The 24258-nt window shown below is 44.2% G+C and overlaps 1 protein-coding gene across 5 annotated transcripts in view; it reads left to right on the top strand.

Moving 5' to 3' along the window:
- The window catches only part of ILRUN (inflammation and lipid regulator with UBA-like and NBR1-like domains), a 121966-nt gene extending 98012 nt beyond the window's left edge, over nt 1-23954 (top strand). For 2 of the 5 annotated variants that reach the window (XM_033864396.2, XM_033864398.2), the window contains exon 5: nt 20631-23954. In XM_033864396.2, coding sequence (XP_033720287.1) covers nt 20631-20666 — 36 coding nt within the window. In that variant the 3' untranslated portion in view covers nt 20667-23954. Of the gene's footprint in view, nt 1-265; nt 355-13856; nt 14109-20630 lie in introns of those variants that run through there. The other 3 variants (XM_073810839.1, XM_033864400.2, XM_033864397.2) reach the window with 3 other exon arrangements.
- The last annotated feature ends 304 nt before the right edge of the window (nt 23955-24258 follow it).

A 24258-nucleotide genomic window follows, 5' to 3' on the forward strand; every position in this document is an offset into this window, starting at 1 on the left:
CTGTGAACATTCCTGTTCGTTCTTCTCTGATTAATAATGTGGTGTATTAGGCCCAGCCTCCCACCTATATAATCGTATAACTGTTAAGTCTTTCCTTGCTTTGTGTTGGCATTCACCCTCAAATTTTTAAAAATAATGTTTATTTGAGGGACAACTCACTCTCTTGTAAGAATGGCATTTTTCTGACCAGTGCTTTATATGTGGTCTAGATCCAGAGGCAAATTAAGAAAAGAAACTTGGTGATATGAATTCTCTTTCTCCACAGGGACCAGTAAGAGGGACTTCATTCAACAGTAGTGCAACAGGATTGATTTATTGGTTGGATGGTCATTCTAAAGGATTGTGTGGAATCATGTTAGTCATACAGGATATGAGAGAAGTAAATTGGCAAGGCAATAAATGGCTTATATTTGAGGAAAGACTTCACATCTTAATACTCTAACAAAAGATTTTCCACTAAGTTCCTATTGCTCCAGATTTTTCTTCCTTAAATTTAACCCTCCAGGGTATGACTGTTCTGGGTGGTATAGGCCCTAGGCTAAGCATGCCCTGTTAGAAGGAGAACTTTAGGGCAGTTGAGTGTAATGGGAAGATGAGAGTTGGAGGAGGCAAAACCAGTTGCTCCAGTGCTTTCTGTAATGGAAGCCCCTTCACCCAACTGTGAACTCCCTGGCTTAGCTATCACTGTAGTCTTAGGAGAGGGCTGGTGTTCCTGGCCAGTGCACTGCAGTCTTTTTCCTGAGTTGTGAGCCTGTTTGTTGTTTTTCACTCCTTTAGGGCTTTAAGGACTGATGCCTTTTAAGTCTGTCATTGCCCTGGCCCAGGGTGAGGTGGGGGTTGTTTGAATGGATTACCTACCAGCCTTAATTGAGGTCCTGCCATGCTGCTCTTTCTTGGAAGGGCTGGGCTATGGTGAGGCTATTGAGATATTTCTTGAGGTTGATGAACTCATGGTATGTTATGTAATTTTTTTCATGAACTCTGTAGAATCATTTAGAAATAACATTTTCAAGAACCACAGAGAAAAGGTTCTCATTGGAGACGATATACAAGACTGTTGCCTCTAATGCATTGAGAATATGGCACTTGGACCCCAAAGAGAAATCGGAGCCTCCTTTTCTTCTTAAGTTAAGCAGTCCTCTTAAAGCAAGTCCTCTGAAAGCATTTCTGGCTAAAGTTGAGTCAACTCCACCTCTTAGGGCTCCTTAGAAATGGGGTAGGGTATAGATAGTTATCAGAAAGTACTTATTAACACATTTCTGCACTGATGTACAGAGCAGTGTAGATTATTGAGTAAAGAAACTTGAAGAATAAAAGAAGTTATCCCTACCAACCAGCAGCTCACAGTACAGTAGGGGAGATGAAACACGCATACAATTCAGTCAAGGTGGAGTATGAATTTGGTCAGTAGAGCACAGCACAGTCAAAATGTATAATTTGTGTGCATGGCTGGGGGTTAGAGTTACGTAAGGCAGAAATGAAGTAGAGATGGAGTTGATGGAAAGGGCTTTTCAAAGAATGGACAGATTTGGAAAGACAGGAAGGATGATGGTAGGAGAACAGTTGAAGTGCTGAGGGCAGAATACTGAGTAAGGGATGTGTGGTCAGGAGATACGGGTGATGGACAGTGGGAGATACATTCAGTTGGTTGCAGTGTGTTCCTTTGGATGAAGTAATTTGATGAAAAAATTTGGATGAAATAATTACAAATGGCTTCGAAAAGAATTGGAACTATACTTAAATGAATACCTTAAGGCAGAGATAATTCATGATGCTAAGCATTTGTGTTTGGCTTGAGAATATAGATTTATTTATTTTTAAAGGCAAGAATACTTGAGGTTCTGAAGGGCTATAAGTGGCAAGATCAGGTATATACTAGAGTTATGTTTTAACCGTTCCTATGTGCCAGGTAAGTGCCAAGTACTTTACATGTATCATCTTCATATTTTGGTAAGAAAATAAAAGCTCCGAGGGGCTAAGTAACTTACCTCAGTATCACACAGCTAGCAAGAGGCAGAACTAGGATTCACATCCAGGCACCACGTTACTAAAGGTATTAGTAGGTGAACCTGGGCTTTCCTTAGATCTTCCTGTTGGAATGGAGGCTGTGTTGAACGAAAGCATTAACTGAGTTGATGAGCAGTGTCATCAAGGTGTGAAAGAAGCAGAGTTGAAATAAGATAAGTGGCTCTAATGTAAACTGAGGATTGCGTGTGGCGTCTTTTTTTTTTTTTTGAAGAGTTCCCCTGTTTGTTGAGTCTTTAAAGTAGTGATTTCTTTTTCTGGTTGGTAAAAATAAAAACTTTTTAAACTCTCAGGGTGTACCAACCATGTGGGCTTAATAATAAATAGCCCTTTTTATTTATGAGTGAGTGGAAAGGATGAGAGCCCCCTAGAGCGCTAGAGTTGGGGCAAGTGTGTTCAGTTCACACCAGGTGCCATCTTTATTGGATGGGTTGGAGGAGTACCTGATGCCCTGGTATCAGGGATCACTGAGTTGGCAATAGATCTGATTTACTCTAAAGAAATTCCCTGCCTGCCCTGAAGGCTGGGAAAGAACATGACGCTCTTGGAAGCCCATGACCACAGTTTTAGTAGGTAGATAGTTTCCTGCTGTCTCCATAGTTACAGTTTAACTTGCTAAGGTTGGTAGGATGAAATGAAAAGGTTGCTTCATGCATCTTATGTGAGGGTTGGGTGAATGTCAACATAATGGCCCATCTGTCAGTGCCAGGAACTGGACACCCCTGGAGCCCTTCCCCAGCTACCCTTGAATAACCCATAAACTCTCCGGACCCAGTGCTCTGTGCCACAGGCAGGGGTGGTGGGGGGAGAATGGGGAAGCTCTGGGTGGGAACGCCTGTCCCAGCTCCATCCCACAACATCCAGAGGGCCTGGGCCTTCCCTGTGTGAGAGCTGTCAGAGGGAGTCAGAAAGGTGAGCAAGTATATGTTGACCTGCTCCAAGGATTCATAAATCTGACTCCATGCTTTTGTTAAAGATTGGCTGGCCTCATTGTCAGCTCAGTTGTGGCTGACCTGTCCCAGGTGAACAATCAGACCAAGTATTGGTGAAGATTAGGTGCTGTTTTAATGAACGCTTTTTATGTGATTAGCCCAAGAGCCTCTGAGGACAAACAGTCACAGTAGGGTAGGTGTTCACTCTATGGACTCAAGGCTAGTCTTGCAATGAATTCTAACTGTGACTCATCTCTGGAGGCCGGGACAGCTTCTGTTTGGACAGTGGTACAGTAGCAAAAAACAATCTGTAGAGGTGTGGAAGGAGAAAATAAGTCATATTGAAATTAGGTACTTCTTTTTCTTACTTGCCAGTAATTTTCACAATTTCTCAATGTTTTCTAAGAAGGCCTTACAGAGGAATAAGACACCAACCAAATGGTCTTATTCAGGACAGCTGGGAATAAGAGTGTGACACCAGGGTGTTCTTCAGGACAACCCAAATGCTTTGCTTCCTTTCTCTGAAGAGTAATGATTTACACTGGGGGAGCTGAAAAGAATCCCAAATTCATTTATTTTGTTACTTGGACTATACGTCTTATTTTGTGTTTGCTCTTATTTTTTTAAAAAAATGTTTGGAGCTGGTGTTTGTCATACTCTCCTCCTTTAAACTGATTACAGCCTGAGCCACTGTTATTACTTCCGCCAAGTGCTGGTTCAAAGGAGAAACGTGTTATTATCTTTGGGAGAGGTTCCTCATGCTTGTCAAGCGTCAGTCCCTGCCGAGTGCCATCTGCCCTGCCTGCCCACGTTTGCACCTGCTTTTCCTCCTCTCTCTCTCTGACAGTCACCCTTTAGTGTGTTTTGGATCTGGAGCTAGAGAAGTTAGTCTGCTTTTATTATATCAGAAATCAACTCTCTTCTAACCTGCTGCTGTCTGTGTTGACTAAGGCATGGAAGAGTTAATTTCTCTCTGTTTAGGTTTAGAAATGTAGTAGAGGTTACAGGGAGAGGTTTGGAAAAGGCAAATATTTTGCTATATGGGCCTGAGGATGTAATGGCTTGTGGATCTTATTATCTACTTTGAAGTAGCCAATCAGTTTAATATAATAATAAGGGATGAGTTTAATAAGGATGGGCCCAACATCTGCTCAGTTCAGAGCACACTGAATTTGACCCAAAAGCAGGTGGTTGGTGTCCTTAGCTGAGCTAATGGCAATAGAGGGCAGTATAACCTTCCCACTGCCATGAAACCTGAGTCTTCGTTCTCAGGGGCAGACCCTTTCCCTGAAAGGTTTAAAGATGGCTCAAAGAGAAGCTGGAAGGAAAACTCGTGTCACTTGATATTCTATCCAACTTGTGTTCTCCTCTGGCAAGGGACAGGTAGCAAATGCACATTACTCCCAGGTGGCGGCCACGGGAGTGCAGTAATCAGAGCTGTAAAGCTACCGTTCATTAAGCACTTACTATGTGCCAGGCACTGTGCTGAGGATTTTTTAAATTTAATTTTTATTGTTAAAATGATCAATGTACATAATTTAAGGAGTCAAGTAGATCTACAAAGTTTATTACAAAAAACGCTAGTCACCTCCCTGCCTCCCAGCCCCCAGTATTTGTTCCCCAGAGGCAGAGGCAGCAGTTTGACATGCATTACTTCATTTAGTCCACACAACAGAACCATGATACAGGCACTGTCATTATCCCTATTTACAGCTGCTGAGACTTGAGGTTCACAGGTTTCATGACCTGCCCAAGGTCATGCAGCTAGAAAGTGGTAAAACAAGGATATGAACAAAACCAGTTGTTTTTGACTCCTGAGCCTGCTCTCTTACGATCCACTACATTGCTTCCTAGTTACAAATAGTGTTCAGGTATGTATTTTTATCAGCTGAACTGACAGCTGTGGGCTAGGGAGAGCATGCATGCTTTCTGTAGTACACTGCTGCATTTCAAATGAGGATCAAACCAATTATTGGCCAGCTATTATGTGACTTCTCTACTGCTAAACCCCTTCTCTCCACAAGCTGTTATCTATGGAAGCTACAGAAATCAGCCTTTCTCTCCAGCCTCTATGAAGGGAAAAGATTCCCTAGAACCTCCATGGTCACTTGGGTTTAGATTTTTGGTGACATTGAAATTTCCGTTAATTCACTTTTGTGACAGCAGCACCTATACCTCTTGAAGTCACCTGTCTATTCCTGATTGTGGCCAAAAGATACAGTCTCTGGAGTTTTCCATTTTTCTGTAATGAATTTAACATCTCCCTTTGAACATACTTAGTATTTTAAAAGTAGAACATACTTAGGGGTGATCTAACTCCCTTTAAAGCCAGATTTAGTTTCTGCAAAGGCCATCTGGAGAAAGAATATTTTACAGTCAGTACAAGTCCTGAGGTAGAAGTTCACCTGGTTTGTTCAAGACCAGAGTGGGTAGGAACGGGGTAGAGGGAAATGAAGTCAGGGGATGAAAGCCAGATCATGGAAGGATTTGTGGCCTTTGTGAAGCTTTGGGCTTTTGCACTGAGGGACAGAAGGAACCACTGAAGGATTTTGAGCAGCGGGGTGATGTGGTCTGACTTCATGCCAGAGAGTAAAAGGATCACTCTCTGGCTCTCCTGTGGAGAGTACAGGGCAAGGATAGAAGCAGGGGACCAGTAGGGAAGTTAGTGCAATCATCTAGGTAAAGAGAATGGGTGTTTTGGACCAGATTGGTAGCAGCAGAGGTAAAAGAGGTCTGTGTCTGGATCTGGTTTGTTAGCTAGAACTAACAGGATTTGCTAATGGGTTGGAAGCGGGGTGTAAGAGGGAATAAATGATGACGCCAAAGTTTTTGGCCTGAGCAAATAAAAGGGTAAAATTGCCATCCACAGAGAGAAGAAAGGCTATGGTAGAGGTGGGGAGAGATCAGGAATTCATTTTGGGTACGTTGGCATCCAGATGGAGGTATCAAGTAGGCTGCTGTATATCCAGATTGGACATAGAGTTTAGGAGAGAGGGTTTGGGTGGAGATAAAAAATTTGGGAGTCATTTCATGTGGATGGTATCTAATGCTATGAGCCTGGCTGCAATCCACAAAGCGATGAGTCTATGTAAAGCAGGGTTTTCTCAGCCAACAGAGTAAGCCTATTGACATTTTAGGCCGGATGCATCTTCTTTTGCTTCAGAGGGCAGTGTGGTGTGGATCTTATGCATCGTAAGATGTTCAGCAGCATCCCTGGCCTTTACCCACTGGATGCCAGTAGTACCTCCCTAGCCCCAAGTGTAAGAGCCAAAAACATCTCCAGACATTGGCAAATGCCCCCTGGGGCAGGAGCAAAACTTCCCTACTTGGAAACCATTGGTACAGATGGAGAAGAGGTCCAAGGACTGAGCATAATGCTATCTGTCTAACATGTAAAACTGCTGTTTCTCAAAGCACCTCTACTGCATTTATTCTTATTCTTAATTCACGACACTCTTGTGACTTTTGTAGTTAGTTATACTCTTCATTTGACAAAACAGTAAGGGAGTTGTAAGTGACTTGCTCACATTCACACAGCAAATTGGGGGTGGGCCATGGGCTGGAACCCAGTTGGAGTCTAGTGTTCTTCTACACCACACTATGCTGAGGCTTGCTGGCAGAAGCAAAGTTTGTTTGCTGTTCTCTGAAGGTAGTTTATACACTTAGTGTCAGGTTGTAGAGACCTTCTTGTTCATCTTCAGGAGCTACAAAAGAATTTGTGACCAAGAAGGAAGCAGTGCCCAGCAACTGAGGAACCTGCCCCTGTTCGCTGGCAAATTAGCACATTCTGTACAGAAGGGGTTTGCCAGGAGACTCTGGTTTAATGATATTAAGATGTCTCTCTTTTGAAAACCCTGAGGAACCAGCAAAGTCCTCCCAGCCTTGTTGGTGTTTGCATTGGCATGGGTCATGTGTGCATTTTAAAAATAAATCAAGCAAACACTGTGAGCCTTAGAAAATGTCTTTTGTTGTTTGTAACATTACTATCTGACTGAGAATAAAAAGTATTTCCAGGAACTCTCTCTTTTGTACCTCAACAGCTTCAAAGTGGAACGTTCAGCTCCGTCTTCTTTGCTTTGGGACTCTGAGCATTGTTATAGGCTGAGCTGATGCTGGGCAGTCTTGTAGCTGAAACAGAACTAGTGTTTCCCAAGATAGCATATTTTACTTCAGTTGTAAGGACGTATTCTTTTCCCTGTACTCTGAATTTAGCATTTTAATTTCTGATGAAAATTCTCAAAGTGGGACTGGTGAAATTCAAGCAGATAAGTATAATTCAAAAGTATGAGGTTACATAACCTTATCCACCAGAGGGCAGACAGCAGAAGCAAGAAGAACTACAGTCCTGCAGCCTGTGGAACAAAAACCACATTCACAGGAAGATAGACAAGATGAAAAGGCAGAGGGCTATGTACCAGATGAAGGAACAAGATAAAACCCCAGAAAAACAACTAAATGAAGTAGAGATAGGCAACCTTCCAGAAAAAGAATTCAGAATAATGATAGTGAAGATGATTCAGAACCTCGGAAAAACAATGGAGGCAAAGAACGAGAAGATGCAAGAAATGTTTAACAAAGACCTAGAAGAATTAAAGAACAAACAGAGATGAACAATACAGTAACTGAAATGAAAACTACACTAGAAGGAATCAATAGCAGAATAACTGAGGCAGAAGAACGGATAACTGACCTGGAAGACAGAATGGTGGAATTAACTGATGCAGAACAGAATAAAGAAAAAAGAGTGAAATGAAGACAGGGCTTCCCTCGTTGCGCAGTGATTGAGAGTCCACCTGCCGGTGCAGGGGACATGGGTTCGTGGCCCGTTCCGGGAAGATCCCACATGCCGTGGAGCGGCTGGGCCCGTGAGCCATGGCCGCTGAGCCTGCGCGTCCGGAGCCTGTGCTCCACAACGGGAGAGGCCACAACAGTGAGAGGCCCGTGTAACGCAAAAAAAAAAAAAAAAATGAAGGCAGCCTAAGAGACCTTTGGGACAACATTAAACGCAACAACATTCGCACTATAGGGGTCCCAGAGGAGAAGAGAGAGAGAAAGGATGCAAGAAAATATTTGAAGAGATTATAGTCGAAACTTCCCTAACGTGGGAAAGAAAATAGCCACCTAAGTCCAGGAAACTCAGCTAGTCCCATACAGGATAAACCCAAGGAGAAACACGCTGAGACACATAGTAATCAAATTGGCAAAATTAAAGACAAAGAAAAATGATTGAAAGCAGTAAGGGAAAAACGACAAATAACATACAAGGGAACTCCCATAAGGTTAACAGCTGATTTCTCAGCAGAAACTCTACAAGCCAGAAGGGAGTGGCATGATATACTTAAAGTGATGAAAGGGAGGAACCTACAACTAATTTTACTCTACCCGGCAAGGATCTCATTCAGATTCGATGGAGAAATCAAAGGCTTTACAGACAAGCAAAAGCTAAGAGAATTCAGCTCTACAACAAATGCTAAAGGAACTTCTCTAAGTGGGAAACACAAGAGAAGAAAAGGCCCTACAAAAACAAACCCACAACAATTAAGAAAATGGTCATAGGAACATACATATCGATAATTACCTTAAACGTGAATGGATTAAATGCTCCAACCAAAAGACACAGGCTTGCTGAATGGATACAAAAACAAGACCCATATATATGCTGTCTACAAGAGACCCACTTCAGACCTAGGGACACATACAGACTGAAAGTGAGGGGATGGAAAAAGATATTCCATGCAAATGGCAATCAAAAGAAAGCTGAAGTAGCAATACTCATATCAGGTAAGATAGACATTAAAATAAAGAATATTACAAGAGACAAGGAAGGACACTACATAATGATCAAGGGATCAATCCAAGAAGAAGATATAACAATTATATATGCACCCAACATAGGAGCACCTCAGTACATAAGGCAACTGCTAACAGCGGTAAAAGAGGAAATCCACAATAACACAGTAATAGTGGGGAACTTGTAACACCTCACTTACACCAATGGACAGATGATCCAAAATGAAAATAAATAAGGAAACACAAGCTTTAAATGACAAAATAGAACAGATAGATTTAATTGATATTTATAGGACATTCCATCCAAAAACAGCAGATTACACTTTCTTCTCAAGTGTGCATGGAACATTCTCCAGGATAGATCACATCTTGGGTCACAAATCAAGCCTCAGTAAATTTAAGAAAATTGAAATTATATCAAGCATCTTTTCTAACCACAACGCTATGAAATTAGAAATCAGTTACAGGGAAAAAACGTAAAAAACACAAACACATGGAGGCTAAACAATACGTTACTAAATAACCAAGAGATCATTGAAGAAATCAAAGGGGAAATCAAAAAATACCTAGAGACAAATGACAATGAAAACGCCACAATCCAAAACCTATGGGATGCAGCAAAAGCAGTTCTAAGAGGGAAGTTTATAGCTATACAAGCCTACCTCAAGAAACAAGAAAAATCTCAAATAAATAATCTAACCTTACACCTAAAGAAACTAGAGAAAGAAGAACAAGCAAAACCCAAAGTTAGCGAAGGAAAGAAATCATAAAGATCAGAGCAGAAATAACTGAAATAGAAACAAAGAAAACAGTAGCAAAGATCAATAAAACTAAAAGCTTGTTCTTTGAGAAGATAAACAAAATTGATAAACCATTAGCCAGACTCATCAAGAAAAAGACTGAGAGGACTCAAATCAATAAAATTAGAAATGAAAAAGAAGTTACAACAGACACCACAGAAATACAAAGCATCCTAAGAGCCTACTACAAGCAACTCTATGGCAATAAAATGGACAACCTGGAAGAAATGGACAAATTCTTAGAAAGATATAACCTTCCAAGACTGAACCAAGAAGAAATAGAAAATATGAACAGACCAGTCACAAGTAATGAAATTGAAACTGTGATTAAAAATCTTCCAACAAACAAAAGTCCCGGACCAGATGGCTTCACAGGTGAATTCTATCAAACATTTAGAGAAGAGCTAACACCCATCCTTCTCAAATGCTTCCAAAAAATTGCAGAGGAAGGAAAACTCCTAAACTCATTCTATGAGCCCACCATCACCCTGATACCAAAACCAGACAAACATACTACAAAAAAAGAAAATTACAGACCAATATCACTGATGAATATAGATGCAAAAATCCTCAACGAAATACTAGCAAACAGAATCCAACAACACATTAAAAGGATCATACACCATGATCAAGTGGGATTTATCCCAGGGATGCAAGGATTCTTCAGTATATGCAAATCAATCAATGTGATACACCATATTAACAAATTGAAGAAGAAAAACCATATGACAATCTCAATAGATGCAGAAAAAGCTTTTGACAAAATTCAACATCCATTTATGATAAAAACTCTCCAGAAGATGGGCATAGAGGGAACCTACCTCAACATAATAAAGGCCATATATGACAAACCCACAACAAACATCATTTTCAATGGTGAAAAACTGAAAGCATTTCCTCTAAGATCAGGAACAAGACAAGGATGTCCACTCTTACTGCTGTTATTCAACATACTTTTGGAAGTCCTAGCCTTGGCAATCAGAGAAGAAAAAGAAATAAAAGGAATACAAATTGGAAAAGAAGAAGTAAAACTGTCACCGTTTGCAGATGACATGATACTCTACATAGAGAATCCTAAAGATGCCACCAGAAAACTACTAGAGCTAATCAATGAATTTGGTAAAGTAGCAGGATACAAAATCAATGCACAGAAATATCCTGCATTCCTATACACTAATGATGAAAAATCTGAAAGAGAAATTAAGGAAACACCCATTTACCATTGCAACAAAAAGAATTAAATGCCTAGGAATAATCCTACCTGGGAAGACAGAAGACCTGTATGCAGAAAACTATAAGACCCTGATGAAAGAAATTAAAGATGATACAGATGGAGAGATATACCATGTTCTTGGATTGGAAGAATCAATATTGTGAAAATGACTGTACTACCCAAAGCAATATACAGATTCAATGCAATCCCTGTCACATTACCAATGGCATTTTTTATAGAACTAGAACAAAAAATCTTAAAATTTGTATGGAGACACAAAAGACCTTGAATAGCCAAAGCAGTCCTGAGAGAAAAAGACAGAGCTGGAGGAATCAGACTCTCTGACTTCAGACTATACTACAAAGCTACAGTAATCAAGACAATATGGTACTGGCACAAAAACAGAAACAAAGATCAATGGAACAAGATAGGAAGCCCAGAGGTAAACCCACACACCTATGGTCAACTAATCTATGACAAAGGAGGCAAGGATATACAATGGAGAAAAGACAGTCTCTTCAATAAGTGGTGCTGGAAAAACTGGACAGCTACATCTAAAAGAATGAAATTGAACATTCCCTAACACCATACACAAAAATAAACTCAAAATCGATTAGAGACCTAGATGTAAGACCAGACACTATAAAACTCTTAGAGGAAAACATAAGAAGAACACTCTTTGACATAAATCACAGCAAGATCTTTTTTAATCCACCTCCTAGAGTAATGGAAATAAAAACAAAAATAAACAAATAAACAAACTTAGAAGCTTTTGCACAGCAAAGGAAACCATAAACAAGATGAAAAGACAACCCTCAGAATGGGAGAAAATATTTGCATACGAATCAACAGACAAAGGATTAATTTCCAAAATATATAAACAGCTCATGCAACTCCATATTAAAAAAACAAACAACCCAATCCAAAAAGGGGCAGAAGACCTAAATAGACGTTTCTCCAAAGAAGACATACAGATGGCTAAGAAGCACATGAAAAGCTGCTCAACATCACTAATTATTAGAGAAATGCAAATCAAAACTACAATGAGGTGTCACCTCACACCAGTTAGAATGGGCTTCATCAGAAAATCTATGAAAAACAAATGCTGGAGAGGGTGTGGAGAAAAGGGAACCCTCTTGCACTGTTGGTGGGAATGTAAACTGATACCGTCACTATGGAGAACAGTATGGAGGTTCCTTAAAAAAGTAAAAATAGAATTACCATATGACCCTGCAATCCCACTACTTGGCATATACCCAGAGAATTTCACAATTTAAAAAGACACATGCATCCCAGTGTTCATTGCAGCACTGTTTACAATAGCCACGTTATGGAAGCAACCTGAATGCCCATTGACAGACGAATGGATAAAGATGTGGCACACATATATGATGGAATATTACTCAGCCATAAAAAGGAACGAAATTGGGTCATTTGTTGAGATGTGGATGGATCTAGAGACTGTCATACAGAGTGAAGTAAGTCAGAAGGAGGAAAACAAATATTGTATATTAACGCATACATGTTGAACCTAGAAAAATGGTACAGATGAACTGGTTTGCAGGGCAGAAATTGAGACACAGATGTAGAGAACAAACGTATGGACACCAAGGCGGGAAAGCTGTGGGAGGGGGTGATGAATTGGGTGATTAGGAGTGACATGTATACACTGATGTGTATAAAATTGATGATTAATTTAAAAAAAGTGTGAGGATTTGTGTCTGGTGTAGATGCTCAGGTTTCAGTGACTTGTTCTTTGCTAAGTGTGCTCTGATTGTATTCCAGCAGGACCAGGTGCACAATGTAAAATTAAAGGCTGCTGTACATCAGGGGAAAGTATGGGCTTCCTTAGAGCTCGACTGAAAGCGAGACCCTTTTCAAAGCTGTGGACATTCATCAAAACTACTTTAACAGGGGCTTCCCTGGTGCGCAGTGGTTGAGAGTCCGCCTGCCGATGCAGGGGACACGGGTTTGTGCCCCGGTCTGGGAAGATCCCACATGCCGCGGAGCGGCTGGACCCGTGAGCCATGGCCGCTGAGCCTGTGCGTCCGGAGCCTGTGCTCCGCAACGGGAGAGGCCACGACAGTGAGAGGCCCGCGTACCGAAAAAAAAAAAAAAAAAAAAAAAAAAAAAAGTACTTTAACAGAGAGCGGTTTGATATTATTTAGTCATAAGGGAGGCCTCTTAGGTTCCTCAGCCTGTGCTAATACTTCCTTATTGTCAAAGAATTTACTGTCTGATTACTTAGATGTGACTAGCTCATAGGAAAGAATGAGACCAGTAAAGATGGAGTATATTGAGTTCCAGTTGAGTTTTAAGTGTTCTTGAGTTTGGAGGAAGGAGAAAACAATGAGGTTTGGAGTAGCCAGGAAAATGATACCTTGGTGAATGATAGGTTCAAACTGGGACTTCCCTGGCAGTCCAATGGTTAGAACTCTGCATTTCCACTGCAGGGGGCACAGGTTCGATCCCTGGTCGGGGAACTAAAATCCCACATGACATGCAGTGCGGCCAAGGAAAAAAAAGAAAGAAAGAAAGAAATGATAGATTCAAACCGAATTGGAGGGAAAAGGAGTCACATGCAGGAAGGTCCAGAGGCATTCACAGGCAGGGTGTGTTCAGGGGACACTGGCCAGCCTGATTGTGGTGAGTGAGGTGTGCTTAAAGAGGATGGGGTGAATTTTGGAGGAAGACCTTTGAAAGCCAAGCAAAGAAGAGTTCACCTTTAATGTGAGAGGAATCAGAGTACTAACAATGCTTTTGAGCAGGGGGGTGGCAAGATGAAACCAAATATGGCTGAAGGAAAGACAGTTTATTCTCCCTCAATCAGCCAGCCATTGGCTGGGGTGGAGGTGGGGGGAGGTGATACTGTGAATTAATTGTAAGAGAGGTTGGGGAGACAGTGGCATGTAAGGAAAGTGTACAGGAGCTTGAATGGAAATTCTGAGAGGAAGTGGGACCAGCAGCCTCACCCTGTGCCTCAGGACTCCCATAGTACAGCACCAACGGCCACATGGCTGGGAACTTGGATAAGTGTTCTCTCCTTTTAGGTGTTCTCCCCACTGAGACTCTTACCACTTCTTTCTTCCTTTCTAGGAATCTCCTCTACCCTAAGAGATGGCCATGAGAGAGCCTGCATCTCACCTGGATTCTAGCACACTTGCTATTACATGAGATCTTGGGGACTAGAATTTCAAATAGCAAATAGCCTTTTCTGAAGTTTTTAATGAAAGGGAAGTCAAACTCAACCAACATCCTTCATCTCCTTGTAGGACTTTAAATAATATCTTTTCATTCACAATTATGTTTGAGTTTTATTCTTCCTGGTGATTTTCTTGATTTGTCAGGGGGTGGGTGAAGGCTCTGGGAGTTCCCTTTGGTCATGGGGAGCTTGGGGGGATGGGAGGATGAATGACAGAGGAAGAATGGAAGGAGGATGGAGGATGTCTGGAGGGAGGATGGAAAGGTGGATGATGGAGGAAGAACAGAGGATGGATGCATGGCAAAGGATTGGATGGGTGGTTAGAGGGAGGATGGATGGGTAGATGCGAAGGTCCCCAGCAGGACTGTAGAAGTTAGTTAAGAGCAACAGAAAAACTGTGTTATAGAGATAAGTATAAAAAATGCTTTTACAGGGCTTTTAAAACAACATTTCACCACGCTTATAACTGAGTTACGCTTTTAAGCACAACTTTGGCACAATCAGAAGGCTGTGAACTGAGCCTGCCCCATGAGCAGCCTTCATGCATAAAAGTACGTTTATTTTCTTTTCTTTGGCTTGTTCTCATACTTGTCTTCAGCCACTGCATCTTTGAAATTTTGAGGACAGTCACATGAAGGTGGCTTGGACACCAGTGTTAAAGCATCTGCAGAAGTTCCCATCATGATGATCTGGCCCTGATGATATTCCACCAGCAAGCCTTCTTGTGCGGTCAGCATCCATCGAGGGAAGGGCGCTGCTTTGAGTGCTCCTGAGAGAAGAGTCCTCATTGCCCTGCCCATTACTCCAGTACAGACTTGATTTCTAATTAATGAGAGACAAGTGGGTTCGATCAGGGCTTGGTCAGTCTCTGGCCCTTGCCAGCCAAGCCAGCCCCATGAGCAGGGCCTCACCACACCATGTTTGCAGTACAGGATCAGGACAGAACTTAATACTAAACCCTGTATTCTTCTGTGTTTGCATTCAGTGTACATAAATGATACAAAAGGAGCACTAGGTGGGCGAAGCGCCGCCTGGGACTGGCCCAGGAAGTGAGAAAGGAGGAGGAGGGCCCTGGTGGTTATCTGATGCTGCCATCAGTATACACCTCGAGAGCGTATTATTTCACAGTCATGCAGCAAACGCTCCTCTCTTTTTATTAACCAGTGTGAACCTTTTTATTTATCTAAATCAAATCACAAATAAAAGCAAAATAAGACAGGTATGTGAAAGTTTTCATGTTGTGGTGCTTTATCTAAACAGGCTTTCATATAGAAAGAGTACCCTCAAAAGCCCTCGTAAGACATTGTTGTTTCATTAGGAATTTTAGCCTTCTTTTTTTTTTTCTCCTGGAAGGTTAAACAGAGATGGCTCAGCAGTGCAGAGTATTTCACAGTTCATTCATTCATTTTACTGACACTTGTGTCTTACTGTGTGCAAGGTACAAATAACTGGCAGAAACAGGTTTCACTGGACTTTCCTGACGGTCAGTCCAGTGGTTAAGACTGTACTTCTAATGCAGGGGGTGCGGGTTCGATCCCTGGTCGGGGAACTAGGATCCCACGTGCCACGTGCATGGTACAGCCAAAAAAAGAAAAGAAAAGAAAAAAAGAAACAGGTTCCACTGTCGTAAAAGGGCAGCTTTCTCCTCTGATAGCACTGTACTCCCTACTGCTGAACATTGATGAGTACACGTCTAAAAATATTCTAGCTGAGGGACTTCCCTGGTGGTCCAGTGGGTAAGACTCCATGCTCCCAGTGCAGGGGGCCCGGGTTCAATCCCTGGTCAGGGAACTAGATCCCACGTGCATGCCAAAACTAAGAAATGCTCATGCTGCAACTAAAGATCCCTCATGCTGCAACTAAACATGCTGCAATGAAGATCCCATGTGCTGCAACTAAGACCCAGCGCAGCCTAAATAAATAAATAATTTTTTTAAAAGTTCTTTAAAAAAATACATTCTATCTGAAACAAAATAGTTTCCTGTTTTTTTAGTACTCCTTTTTGGAAAAGTTATTTTGATTTCTGTATAATTTTAGGAAGAACTTTTAAGTTATTGTAGGTACCCACTCACATAAGATCAGTGATAACCAAATCACCGGCTGGGAGTGACTCTACTATTCCACAGGGGCAACTATAAACTACTGTGAAAAACAAATCAAAAAGATAGTTTTTATTTTTAGTTTGCTTTGAGGACAGGCCCACAAGTACTGGATCTTAAATTGTCCTTTCAGGAGATTGTGATGAGTGAAACTGAGCTTGCTTGTCTTTTATGTCTATAAGTGTTCTCTTTTAAAAATATTTTAGAAAATTAGCCAAATTATGACTCACAGTAGTTATTCCATTGCGGAAGTTCAGCTCAGGACCTGGCCCCACTACCGTAATCATTCAGCTGGCTTGAGGCCAAGGTCTCTTCCCAGACACCCATGAGTAGGGAGGCCCCTCTGTCTTAGCTGGCAGGTATGGAGCTCCCATGCTTTAAGAGGGCTCACCTGCCCTGTAGCCAAGTCGAATTTAGGTCCCAGGGCTCACAGCCATGACAGCTGTTCAGTGAAAGCTTAGGGAAGACTGAGGCAAACAGGCAACACCTCAACCCCTGTGGACCTAAAACCTGTCTCTCCTTCGCCAGGAACACTTTCTTGTCCCCTAGCAGATGTGGGGCTACTCCCAAGAAATGTAGCCTTTGAAAAGCCATTTCTGTGCAAGTTGACCCTGGGGAGCTGCTCTTTAGACCTGGAGTCAGATAGAGGAGTTCTTTTCTTGGCTTGGTCATTTACACCTTCTATTAATATGCATAAATCCGGCCTTGCTGCTAGTCCCTATGTGGTGAGAGGTGAATCCTCATAGAGAAGAGAGTGGTCTTCTGCATCAAACTAACTTGAGTTTTGTAATCATGCTGCGATGGCCTCCATTTCTGCTTGTAAGAGTTTAATTCAGGGCTTTGTGTGGTACCATCTGATGCATCCATCCCTTGATCTGTTTTCCTTATTAGTGGCACACCTGTTATAGGAGAGATATCAAGGATGCCACCAGGTTAATGAAAATGTTTGGCATTTGCTTTTCCTGTGGGTAAAATTTGAAGAGTTGTTAGGCTCCAGAAGACAGTGAACACTATCTGTATTGCCAAACCCTACTTTTGGGCTTGGGTTGGAGACATTAGGCACCAGAACCTGTTACACGGGGTCTTGGAACTCCAGTGGAACCTGAAATGTGGATGGGCATCTCGTTTCAAATATACCTTCATCCCACTCTTAAGAAAGGCACTTCCTGCTTGGCCTCCTGCCATCGGATGCCCTGGACAAGCTGTTCTTGGAATCTCCGCCAGGCTTTTTCTCTATAACTGGTGTTGCATTGCCTGTGTTCTATGATCCACTTGTGACACCTGTAATCCTGCATGTGGGGAGTCTAGATGATAAAGTAATTCTGAGATAGAATTGGCTCCCTCTCTCTTCCTTGAAGTGATAGTAATTTATTTGGGGGGGGGAAGGAAAATAGAGCTTGTCCCTCAAGCCATGTTTCTGCGCCAGTTAAACATCAACAACTCCAATATGCCATTCTCTGGATGAAAGGGAATTAGATAGCATTTTTCTTTCCAAAAGGCACAGCACCTCAGTCAATAAATAGAGGATCAACATTAATTCTTAATCTAAGCTAGTTAAATACTACACTGAATGGTCTAAGGGCCAGGGCATTCAGGGGGAAATCTGAAAATGCCCATGTCTGTATTGCTGTCTCTGCCAATTGCATGGGATCCATTTATCTGTAAAATGGGAATGCACGACAGCTCCTTGGCAAAGTCATGAACTCCCTTCTCCAAGCATTCCAGACAAGTCACAAGGCTAGTGCTTGCTTTATAAAGGCCTATGTGAAGAGTGTGGAGCTGTGGTCTGGAAAGCAGGTAAATTTAGGGTAAAGGGGGAAAAAGTTCATAGAAAACAAATGCTGTTTGTTTTTCTACTTTCTTTTCTCTGTGCGTGTTTTCCTGCACAAAGACTTTTGAGCGTCTTACTGGTTCTAAATCGTATGGGAATCTGAGCCTTTGTTGCTCTCCTTGGATTGTTGGGATGAATGAATGTTGGTTGGGAAGTACTGAGGGCAGCTTGTGGTTTTTTTTTGTTTGTTTGTTTTTTGTTTGCGGTACGCGTGCCTCTCACTGTTGTGGCCTCTCCCGTTGCGGAGCACAGACTCCGGACGCGCAGGCTCAGCGGCCATGGCTCACGGGCCCAACCGCTCCGCGGCATGTGGGATCATCCCGGACCGGGGCACGAACCCGCGTCCCCTGCATCGGCAGGTGGACTCTCAGCCACTGCGCCACCAGGGAAGCCCAGCAGCTTGTTTTAAGCTTCTTTAATTTCCATCTCTGGGGCCTGTGACCCTCCAACCAGGCCCCACAAAATGGAGTCTGAGAGCCTTTAGCTGGTCCGGCCCACACTTGTTGGAGTGGGTGGGTCTGTGACTACTGACATGGTTACAGTCTCAGCTCGCCTGCTGGAGACATGGTTGACTCGGGGCTGGCAAACGTGACATTTTAACCACCACTGCTTTGCTTACCAGCTCTGTGCTCTTGATCAGGTTACCTCACCTCTCTGAGCTTGGAGAGCATACTTGTCTCAGTTTATCTTTGTGAGAATTAAAGAGAACATGTTCAAGTGCTCCAGCAGCACCTGGCGGCACGTAGTTGATGCTTTTTCAGTGTTGGCCTGCCTGTCTCCCACATTCACCTCTTCAGCGATGCCACCAAGCAGCTTGAGGCCTATTTCTGGTCTCTTGAGGCTTTTTATGGAGGGAGAAAAAAAAAGACAAAAGCAATTTCAGTGCTTTCCACTGAAAAAAACTGGGAACTTTAATCTCATGCTCCCTATTTTTGGCAGCTTTGACCTCTGGTCTAAATAAGCATGACCAAAGGGCATTTTTTTCTTAGAACGCTGTTTTTCAACCTCCTGAGCTAGGTACTTTATGTCAACTCCTAGAACCTTAAATCTGGAAGTTTTAGGGAGGAATCTGAGATCCTATGAGGGGAAGGGACTTTATTCATGGTCATTTGGTGTGCTAGTGCAAAGCGGGGATCAGAACCCAGATCTCCTTCTCCCACTTCTGCGTGACCCGCAGCCCATTGCAGTGAAAACTGTGAAGGTTGTGCATCTCTAGCTGACCACTCCCAGGGAGCCCAGCCTCTTCTGGGACCTGGGAGGCTGTGACCAGATGGATGGCATGACGCAGACACTTGTGTCCCCAGGCCTAAGCGGCTGTTTAAAAACTTGGTTTGGAAGGGCCAATATTCTTGTGACTTCGAAGGGTCTGGCACTCCAGGTAGTAGTCTGAGAAATACCTGTTCTCTTTCAATTATTAATTCAACAGTATTTGCCGGGTGCTTGCTCAGGGACAGGTGCCATGCTAAGTGCTAGAGAGATGGCAGCAAACAAAGTCATACTGGAAAGGGATTCTAATCATTGGCAACCCTGCAACCCTGCACTTACATTTCTTTTCAAAGACAAGTGTCATTTTTAAAAGATAATCAAATTCCGACTGTCCACATCTTACCAAGCTAATGGAAAATGTCATCTCAGTCATTCTTGTGCCTCCTCACCCCAGTTGTGCCTAGATTCAGGATTCTTACTTAACGTAGTTGTCAAGCATCGGGAAACCCCTCTGGTCATTTGTCATGATTATGGCTGTGCCACCTGCTCTCCGTACCCATTTGGTCCCCTTGGTCCAAGGGCCCTCTGCTTCTGGGCCAGTTTGGGGTGTAGGACCTTTAGTGAGGCTGGTTACCAGTTACCTTTGCCCTCCCAGGTCTTGGCATTGACTGGGTCTTTTCAAGGAGCACACTCCACAGAGGTGTGAAGGTGGAGGGAGGCACAAGACATCCTCCAGCAAGTTTGTGTGGCCACTTTTGGTGTTGGCACATCTTGGTGTCTCATTCTTAACATAAGGGAAAAGTGAGACTATGATGCCTTCTCCACCAGCCAAGCAGCATAGAAAACACCTTTGGGAATTTGGAGTAAACCTTACCATCGTGTGGCAAGGGAGAGGCAATGTGAAGAGAGCAAAGATCAGACTTGGGTTTGAATCTTGGCTCTGCCTTTTACTACCCATGTGGCTTTGAACAAGTCTCCTAATGTCTGCAGTCAGATAGGCATCAGTCAAATGAGTGTAATAATACACCTAAAGACAGTGTATGCAGACCCCCTGCTGCCATGTCTGCACTAGGTGCCCGGTGGACGGTTGCTTTTTCTGCTCCAGTTTGTGTGTTGTTGATATAAGTGCCACCAGCCAGCAGTAGCCTGCACCTGAGGTTAAGGGTGCAGAAAGTGGTGTCCAAGGATCTTTAGCAGAGAGGTTAAGATGTTGTCAAGAAGGAGGGCAGGCTTTGTGACCTGGGTGGAGGAAAGTTGGCACCAGTTGATCTAGAATTTGAAAGATGAAGAATCTCTCCACCAGCCTCCCCTCTCTTGGATGGTGTGTTTGCAGGAGAACACTTAGCAAAAACTTGAAATGTGCTGATATGTGGCCTCCTGAAGATTTGCATGGCAAGGACAACCCTCAAGCCTTGTTTGTGCCTTGGAGCTTCCTTCTGGCTCACTGGGAACCGTAGATTCTTTTACTTGGTTTGGTTGTCACATTGTACCTGCTGTGTCTGCCATCACTGACTGTGTTCACTCTCTTCCAGGGGCTCCACGGGCCTTACCCCTTCGGCCAGTCTTAAACGGGTGTCAGCAAGAAGAAAAATTAACAAAAGACAGAAGGCTTGACTCTGGGGGGGAGGGCAAGGGGTTCCTCTGGATTGCAGACCACATCGCACGGACCCCTGGCTCTGACCCCCATCCTGGAAGAAGAGGAAGAATCAGAAAGACTAGTTTTGAGTAAACTCAGTGTGCGTGTGTGAATGCCGAGTCGCAGGAGTGGTGTTGAGGCTACCAAGAAGAAATCCATGCAGCCAGTTTGGGTTTTGTTTATTAGGTGTCAGTCTAACAAGTCATTAGGTTGCTCGGGAAGGAAAAAAATGTTTAAAATGGGGGAAAAAAGCCATCTTTTTAAACAAAAATTATTTTGCCTACAGACAGGTTGTAGTTTTGAGCACATGTTAATTTTTTCCCCTTTCCCCACTTTTTTTTTTTTTTTTTAGATAAGGGATAACATGCTGTTTATAGAATGCTTGCTCTGGAAGCAATTCAGGTTCAAAACTGGCATGGCCTGCTTGGGGACTCTGCGGGTCAGTGCTATAGGAGGACACCTGCCGTGCCACCTGACTCCATGAGTCTCCAACCCCATTTGCTTTTAATGGTATCAGCCCATGAGTTATCACGCTTTTCCTCTTCTTTTCTCTTTAATCTTCTGTTGATTTACACCTTTGACATTTGTATTGGTCAGCCCTGTGGCTTGTTACCGTCAGAACCTCTCTGAAGACCAAACTTCCCTGTGTGGCCAGCAGAGGAAGCCTTGAGGACAGATCTCGGGTGACGTGGGAGTTTGTGAGGCTGAGAGGTGTCCTCCTGCACACACTTGTAACAATTCGAATTGCTTTCCTTCCATGTTTCTCTTGGCGGAGAGGAATGCCATCACGCTTACTGCTCTCTTGGATTCTTGGTGCACGGCGGCTCCACATTCACTCTGGGAACGCTGCCTCTGTGCTGCGTATATGTGTGTGCTGCGTGCACACACACACACGGGTGTTGGTGCAGCTCACCAGCGAGTGTGCAGCAGGCGAATGTGAAGGTGTCCCCTGCTTCTCTGTTGTCACACAACTCCCTTCCCTGTGTTTCTCTCCAGTTGTCCTTTGTGGCATTTTTGCAGCCTGTTAGTGGAGGCTGAGCTGTTAAGGTATGAAAATGTAGCCCCAGATGGGGAATTTGCCATGGGGAAGGGCCACGCTTACTGACTGCGTGATCTTGGAGACCACATTTTGCTGGGAATGAAAGGACCCCCGCCCTGAGCAGGATGCTTAGTTATTGGGAGGTGGCGGGCAAGGGACAGCCCAGCCGGAGCACAGGTTGATTGGCTGGCTGCTCACTGGGACAGGTAGCCCCACTGGCATCCTGTGGATTCCGAGCAGGTTGAGATGTGGATATCTCCATGGGAAGCTTAAACCAGGCCAGAACAGCTGTCTGCCAAAGATACAAGAATATGCAAAGTCCCTCTTCTCTTCTCACCCCCTCCTTCCCTCGAGTCTTGGTTCGTTTGATAGCCGGGGATATGGATCTAGGGTGCGGTTGCTGGGTCACCTGCCTGTTACCACACCCCCACCCACCCCGGGGTTGTGAGACAGCAGGGAGTCCAGGTTGATGATTGGCTGCAAGGGGTCATATAGCCTGGGTGTGGGTGAGGGTCTGCCTGCCTGTCTGTCTCTGTTTGGGTGTCTGAGTTCCGAAAACATGTGTTGTTTGTTCCTCCTCATCCTCTTCTGAGACTGTTGCGTTTTCCAAGCTTGATTGTGAGAGAAAAGCTTGTATGAAATTCCCCCTTTGCCTCCCCACCTCCCCCCAAATAAAAGGGGGAATAAACATTGGTCCACTGGAGAAGCCCCAGGGGAGGGTGGAGACTGCCTGCTGAAAGGGCAGTGCAGCTGGGTCTGGGGCTGGACTAGAGCTCACACTGGAGCACCTACTTTCTATGCACACAAAGAGCACCCCATTCCCAGCAGAGCAGAGGTGCCCAGGCCACCACAGGTCCAAGCCAGGGGCTCACAATGGCTTTTTGTTTGAGGGCCCTATTGGGCCCAGACTGCCGCCACTGTTGGTGCCAACCTCCTGGGACGCCGCCACCCTGGAGCCCACACATGCCCAGCCGTTCTGCTCACTTGATAGCCCTCAAAGCATCACATCTCCATCTGCCCCTGCAGGATCATGGGAGGTTTTACGTCCCCTGGTTTCCAGGCTTCCTCATCTGCCCCACACTAGGTGCCCCTTCCCCTTTTCTCAGGAGGGGGTGCCTGCCGTTATTCAGCAGCGGCTTCATAGATCACCGTCAGTGGGTCTGGCCCTGCCAGAGGGATCCTGCGCCTCCTCTTGCTTTTAGGCAGTCTCACCTGGCAAGGTAGTTGTCCCAAGCACGTTGGCTTCCCTCCCAAGAACAAACCATTTCTGTACACAGCTTTGGAGAGGTGAGCTCCTTGCAGAGGCCAGAGCGAGTGCAAGCCATGGAGTAGGGGCGGAAGGAGTCCATGGTTCCCCCAAGACCTGGCGGCTGTTAGTACCATTCATCCTGCCTCTTCTCGCTGGTTTGGGTTCTGAGCAAGTCCTTAGAGCCCCTCTTTTCCACTGCCTGGTGGGGCGGCAAAGGCTACCCTCTCAGCCCCAGTAGTCTCAGTTCCTCTTGGACTCTTTACCAACTGACAGGCTGCCTCTGGGCAGGACCACCAGTGTCTGGCACCTGCGAGGTGAGGCAGGCACCATCCTTAAGGACCTGAGCCCAGTGGGGGAGGCAGAGGGGCTCAGGCTTGGGAGGAACCTGTCTGTGTGCACGGAGTGAGGTGTGTGTGGATGTGTGTGCACGCGTGCATGCTTTTTTTCTTTTTTTCCCATGGGGACAGTTGAATTTGGGGCATTTTCTACAAGAAACAGCCTTCTCTTCCCCCAGCAAGGACTGGCTGTTACCTAAAGTCCATCAAAGGCATTTCCAGCCAGGAGAGAACCTCACCAAGACAGCTGGAGTGGCCCGAGGGTGGCCAAGGTGGGAAGTGGGCATAAGAATAAGCACCTCCCCAAATTCAATGTGAGCCCCAGCGGGAGAGGGTGGTGGGGTTGCCAGGGCCCAGAACTGCAAGCTGATTCCCCACCCCACCCTGCCTCGCCTTTTCTTTGTTTCCTCGTGTGAATGCTGGAGCAGCAGTAGCTGCCTTCTCCACCTGGACAGTGGTGTGCGGCAAGCAAGCTGGGTGGGTGTTTGTGGTGGGGCCTTATGGTGCCTGGGAGGAGATGAAGATGAGGAGGTTTTTCCTTACTGTGTAAATGAATATTTGTATGATTAAATTAACACACACCAAAAAAAAACCCTGTTTTCATGTGTGTCAGTGAGTTTATTGCTCCCTGAAGCCCCTCTGTACCTGCTTGGCCCCCCAGTGGCTCTGTGATATGCGCTTTTTGGTGTCTGTGTCTCTCCTTCTTGCATATGGGAAAACTGAGACCCTGCGGTTCATTATATGTTTGTGAAATCAGTCCTGGGATTATCATTAAATCTGCTGCCGTTCCTGGTTTCCGGTGACCAGAAAAGTGAAACTCTTTCCAGTGGCCTCCCCAGGCTACCTACCATGCGTCTGTTGAGCACTACTCTATCCCCAGCACATAAGATGTACCGGCCAA

This window comes from Tursiops truncatus, chromosome 10 (genome assembly GCF_011762595.2).
Source record: "Tursiops truncatus isolate mTurTru1 chromosome 10, mTurTru1.mat.Y, whole genome shotgun sequence".
Taxonomy (NCBI): domain Eukaryota; kingdom Metazoa; phylum Chordata; class Mammalia; order Artiodactyla; family Delphinidae; genus Tursiops; species Tursiops truncatus.